The sequence below is a fragment of the Hippoglossus stenolepis genome, chromosome 18, assembly GCF_022539355.2.
Source record: "Hippoglossus stenolepis isolate QCI-W04-F060 chromosome 18, HSTE1.2, whole genome shotgun sequence".
NCBI lineage: Eukaryota > Metazoa > Chordata > Actinopteri > Pleuronectiformes > Pleuronectidae > Hippoglossus > Hippoglossus stenolepis.
This window is the reverse complement of record NC_061500.1, coordinates 4559098-4565097: the sequence shown is the minus strand read 5'-3', so window position 1 is coordinate 4565097 and position 6000 is coordinate 4559098. Positions and strand designations below refer to the sequence as shown.

At 40.6% G+C, this 6000-nt stretch overlaps 1 protein-coding gene across 1 annotated transcript; it reads right to left on the bottom strand.

Annotated features, from left to right (window-relative positions):
• Nucleotides 1-1210: 1210 nt before the first annotated feature.
• gfi1b (growth factor independent 1B transcription repressor) lies at nt 1211-4913 on the bottom strand. The gene is made up of 7 exons (XM_035184877.2): nt 4717-4913; nt 4253-4353; nt 3764-3943; nt 3435-3664; nt 3114-3251; nt 2233-2398; nt 1211-1780 (listed from the first exon to the last, which is right to left on the bottom strand). Exons 2-7 carry the CDS (start codon nt 4344-4346, stop codon nt 1602-1604), a joined length of 987 nt encoding a protein of 328 aa, XP_035040768.1. The 5' UTR covers nt 4347-4353; nt 4717-4913; the 3' UTR covers nt 1211-1601.
• Between the last annotated feature and the right edge of the window lie 1087 nt (nt 4914-6000).

Here is a 6000-nt window from a genome sequence, read left to right as displayed (position 1 = left end):
AGCAACGTGAAAACACAAAGAGTAAAGACAACATGGCGTTTTTGTATTTTTTTTGTCAGACTTGTGCGAATCAGCCAATCAGAATCCAGCAAAGCACTGCTACGCTGAAGGGAGGCGGAGATCCAGGTTAAAAGAACTGATCCATTTAAGTTTGTTCAACTCAAAGACACAAGTGAAGGCAATGATCCCGTCATAATAATATCAACGAAAGATTAAGATTGGTTACGTGATACGATGCTCAATATGTTTCTGAATTATATTTATTTAACTTGTTTAAGTAGAAAGAAATCCCTTCTGAAAATTGAAATGTCCTTAAATATGAAATATATTCTATTGTTTGACTATTTTTTATAGCACTTTAACAGAAGTCATTCATTCTCACATAAAAACCAACTTCTCCATCCCAATTAGGGTCGATTGAGCCACAAAGCTGAGTTTCTTTCCCGTCGTTACACCAGCAGTTGGTCTAACGTCCCTTAAAAAACCTGTCTTAGAAACTGTGACTGCAGTGTTTGTCAGATTTAACAGGCTGAGGTGATGATCTGATTTGCCTGGAGCAGATTAATGTCCCAACAGGTTTGGTGTTTGAGGAAGGTGGTGAGTTAAAGTAAATCCAGGAGGCTGACTGGGTGTGGTGACAGTTGACTAAGTAATCAATCCCTTTTTTCCCTCAGCCTCTTATTTAATCCCTGTATCCCACTGGACTCACTGTGAAGGCCAAGCAGCAACAATGGATGTGTGTTGCCACAATTACCGTCTATGCGACAGTTCTGATTTCATATTGAGATTATGGAGCTGGTTTGGCCTTTATAACGAGGAAGCTGCAGAGCCTCGAACATTTGGGGATGTAAAACTTCTTCTTTCATTTTCTCCTCGATTCTGAGGAATGAAAAGTTCCCCGGCCTCAGATTTGCATGCCGTTTCAGGTGTGTTATTTGAATGCAGTATTACTCCACTCCATATCTCTTCCCGGTCCCGCAAGAGATTTTCACCCGAGGCCACAGTTGTGTCGTTGTTCTACATCCTGCTTCGACAGGAAAGTGACTCAGGAAAACACACAGAAAGAGTCGAACGGCGAGAAATTGTGTGTTTGCAGTGCTCATCGTGTCATCTTAGACAAACACCGCCGCTTGTCTTTTCCCTTCCAGCCACGACGGATTGCATGTTGTATTACACTTTGTTCATTTTTATTCAACGGGGCAACCAAAGATTTTCATACTCAGTTCAACTTTATTTTTCAAGAAGAAAAGCGTTTACATTGCTGAAGCTTATTTTAAATTAACAGTAAACCAAAAGGGATGTAAACACATATTTGAAAGAAGAAAACTTCCAATATATTAAAAAATATATTTTTATCAGCTACTCATTTTCCTCATGACAGATTTTTCTGAAGTTAAATCACCTTAAAACATGATTTGATTTCACAGCTTTATTTTTATACATTATCTGAAAAGACCAAAATAAACCGGATGTATAAATAAATGTTATATCATCTTGTTTGTTATTATCAGTGTTAACAATAAATTACTGCTTCTATTATTAAAAGCATTTGTACATAAGTGTGCTACCGTTGCGCTCAGGGTTTAGTGCTCACTTCGGCTTCACTTCATGCCGTGCTGGCTCTCGTGGTGCCGGCGGAGATCGACCTTGCGTTGGAAGCCTTTGGAACAAATGTCACATCCGAACGGTTTGAATCCCGTGTGTTTCCTGCTGTGGGTGATCAGGTTGGAGCTTTGACTGAACGCTTTGCCGCACACTTGGCATTTGTGAGGTTTTTCACCTGTAAAATACAAAGAATACAATAAGAAATCAACAGGATTAAAATCAAAGATCATGTTCCAATGATTTGTGGGGGCAAAAAGGAGCTTCAACTTCCTCTCCACTGGCTCTGGAAAATCACGTTTGCCTTGCACAAGCACCACAAATGGTGCCAAATATTTTTACCATGAATTTAAAATATATATTCATATGAATGAGGGAAGAATCCAACCATTGTTTAGACATTTGTTGGCAACAAATGTGGGCTGCAGGAAGTTCCTCTCACAGAGCTCCGTGTGAAGCAGGAAAACCAGATAGGCAAATCAACAGGACATTTGTTTAAAGTTTCTTTTTCAGATTTATCAGCAGTTATATTACTCCTGGAGACTCTGCACTTGGAAAGCAGATGATTAGAGTGAGAGGAGCCATGCCCAGTTTGACTTGTTTTTCCAACACCTCCATATTGAGACCTACCAGTGTGAATGTACGTGTGTTTCTTCATGTCAGACTTCTGGTGGAACCTCTTGCCGCAGTACTGGCAGGGGTAAGGCCTCGTGTCCGAGTGGATGAGCAGGTGTGTGGAGAGAGTGGACGAGCGCTTGAATGATTTTCCACACATCTTGCACTCGAAGCTTTTTTCCTGATCAAAAACAAAAGTACGACAAAAGTGTTACACACAAACGCTGACATTCAGAGTAAAGGTCCATTTACTGTGGCAGTTTTTCTGGTGCTTTCAGTCATAACACATGGTCTTCATCGTCAGATGGACTTTGCCCAGTTTTCAGGGAATTGTAAATGTTACAATATTTAGTTTTACTCTTTCTTGTATTTTGCATTGTGCAAATAAACCAGGTAGGACGAACACAAAGTTCTTTAACTTCACTCTGCACCATCGACTGTTTATAAAACGCTCTACACACAACGTCCAGCACACAAACAATAAAAAAGTGACAGTATCACAAGGTATTCTGAAGTAGTCTACAGACCATTACCACAGGCTAAGCTAACAGCCCATTCTAAACCAGTAGGTTTAGAACTGGCACTGTGCTAAAAGTGTATTTTTCTTTGAATTATAACTTCATATATTTTATTCTAGTTGCAGAAATAGTTTTCATTTGAAGACAACAGATGACCCTGATGGAGTCACAGTGATGTATTCAGGGTCAAATAAAGACAGGTGCATTATGGGAAGTATAGGATCCAGCATTTTCAACCTTAATTCACACAAAGGGTCTAAAAGTGTAAACGTCTCAGATTCTTCTTCGCTGCTTTGATTCTGACTCTTCAGACTGTCTCTCACACGTCATCCAAACTCTATGAAAGGTTAGTGCTGAGGATGACTTATGATGTTTTACCTGAGAGTGGACATTCATGTGTTGCTCCAGACTGACGGCGTGACCGAAGGTTTTTCTGCAGATGCTGCACCCGAAAGGCCTCGTTCCGCTGTGCGACCTCCTGACGTGGACCTCCAGTCCGTGTGGTGTTGAGAACACCTGAAACAAAGTTTGACCATCAGTGACACAGCCTGCTGATGTAATCAAATCAATATGAAATGCGTCTACCTTTTTGACATTTTCAATGTACAGTGGATTTATTGTAGGATTGAGCAAACTATCCTAGATCCTAGATATTTTCTATCATCTCCCACATGTTGTAGGTCATCACGTGGCACGTACCTTGTCACAGGTGATGCAGTGGTAGGTGTTGGAGGTGGGGGAGTAGTGCGTGCTGCAGTCCAGAGGCTGCTGAGGCTGTGGACTGCGGCTGATGTGGGGGGTGTACAGATTGCTGGCGTGCTGCAGCACCGTGGGGCTGAAAGTCACCTGACGCAACTCGTAGGACGAAGGCACCTGATCCCAGGAATACGACGGCTTGTAGTAGGGAGGGAATTCTGCCATGTGAGGCTCTGAGGTTGCAGACACAGAAAAAGAAGACATGATTTTACACTCTGATCTGAAGTGATGCAATGCAACAGGAATAAGAAGAAGATGCACTTGCAGCTCACCGGTGAGGAAGTATGGCTGTGTGGGAGCTGCAGGAGGCCTGGCTGGCTCTGGGTGAACGGGTAAGGGACAGGCGAGCTCTGGCTCTTCCTTTTCAAATGAGGAGCGGTCCGGGGGGGAGAACTCCCCCTCCGACTGAGCCCCGTCTGAAGTTTCTGAGATCTGAATTGCTGGTGGGACTTCTGCAACAAACAAAATGAGAAGGACTGATTCAAACAGAATACGTCACTCTGTGTGGTTATGGACAGCAAGTAAACACAAAACCCTGCAGCTCCTCTTGGAAGACATTCATCACACAGGAGATATTCTGTCAGAGCTAAATCTTGACTTTCAGATTTGAACACTGATGTATTGATATCAGCATAATTAATATCCCATTTTAAATGTTTAATACAAAGCAAGCTGCTCTAAAGTTGTTTTCTATGTCAATAAAAGTAGACAGCAGCAGTTTAGGTGTCCCTCATGTACTCACATTATATAATAAGTCTTACCTGTATATGTGGCGGCGCCAGGCTCCTCGTCATATGAACGGTGGACGTTATAGGACGTGCACCTTTTGTTTTTCACCAGAAAAGACCGAGGCATGTTGATCCTACACCAGAGAAATTATAACGAGTGGTTAATTTAAGTTAATTAGGAGGTTTGATCGGGTCAGAAGAGCTTAGAACGGTCGCTGGGTGTTCATGTCTCATCGAATAACGTCAAGAAAAACAATTTGACCACTCACAGTTATACATAAAAATATCAAAACAATTATTGATTATAATTAAAAATAATAATTAGCTGTGAAAGTGAAAGACGGCTTGTAAAATCAATTTCCTTCACATTTTAGCAGCTTGAAGGACAATAATCGTAAATTAACACATTTTCAAAAGGTGTTTAAAAGTTTGTTTCTAAGTTTCATTTTAGTTTATAAGCTACTTTTCGGTCTATTTCACAAGTTGCGGCCACTCACCGTGAACAGAGCAGGTTCCCGTCCAAATAAAGAGCGTCTTAAAAATGTAAATAATATTAAATAATAATAATTTCCCGTCCTGTGGAAAAGGAGAAGATGAGTAGAGGCAGAGAACTTGTCGTTAAATCCTTTCCTAAAAGTCAGAAAAGCAAAGCAGTGTTTTAAAGAAAGCATCACACACTTCGCTGCTGTCTCTTTTCTCCCCTCCCTGATATCCAATCAGATAATTTCACAGTGGAATCTGAGTGTGGCTTCCACCAATGAGAGGCCAGAGCTGCAGAGGGAAATTTGCCTAGAAAAACACGGGCCCTTTGCAGCAGTTAGACGAAACAACAGGTGAAGCGGAAAACGTGTTAACTACAAGGTTATGAATTAAAACACACGTCAATGCTTTGGGCGAGAAATACATGTATTTCCAACTGATCTTATACTTTGCATTCAAAACAACAACATATTACCAGTGTGTACATTTTTAATTTGAACTTCAGAAAACGGGAACTTTCAACCCCCCCTCAAAAAATCCGACCAATTGTTTCTACCTAACAGTGTTTGATTTACAGGATTCCGGTGTATGAGTGTGTGTTGTGCGCAAGATTTAAACGACCATAAAGAAATCATATGAGGGTGTAGCACCTCCAAAGATACACACACCAAACCAGTCCGGGACATTTACATTGCATCAACAGAGATGTTCAGTCAGATTTCATCCAAGGAGGCTCCAGTTTCACACACTACAGCTGCAGAAGAGGAGTTTAACCAGGTATAATAATAATAAAATGAAATAATAATGGGTATAAAAATGGGTATAATAACAATAAACATAATAATAAAAATTATTATGTGAGATCTTGTTAAAAACAAAGTTCAGGAGAGGAGGAACACTTTGGTGAGAAGGGGAGTTACATGAGGAGAAAAAGTGCAAGTGTGCCATCTTGTGGTCTGAGTGTGTATCTTCACTGTATTTTATTGTTTGTGTGCAGAGCTTTTTATAAACAGGCAGAGTGAAGTCAGACAACGTTGTGTTCATCCTCCCTGGTTTATCTGCAGGGAAGATTTAATGTGTTTTTCATAAAAAAATCTAATTAAATTCGCTTTATCCCTTAACTGCTGTTTCAGTTTCATGTTGGCTTTTTCCAGAGGTCTGTCGATCAATCGATATAATCTTAAGACCCAAGTTGACGACTTTTCAAAATCCAAGCTCTGTAATTCAGCTCGATGTGAAGCATTGTGGCAACACAACGAATATCATGAAGTGCATTTACTTTGAAATAATAAGACTCAAAT

Excerpts from the sequence above, each read along its gene's own strand:
- gfi1b (XM_035184877.2), bottom strand. The coding sequence starts at position 4,346 with ATGCCTCGGTCTTTTCTGGTGAAAAACAAAAGGTGCACGTCCTATAAC. Across the intron at positions 3,665-3,763 it reads ACAGCCATACTTCCTCACCG|AGCCTCACATGGCAGAATTC; the intron begins GTGAGCTGCAAG and ends CTGCAACCTCAG. Across the intron at positions 3,252-3,434 it reads ACTGCATCACCTGTGACAAG|GTGTTCTCAACACCACACGG; the intron begins GTACGTGCCACG and ends ACTTTGTTTCAG.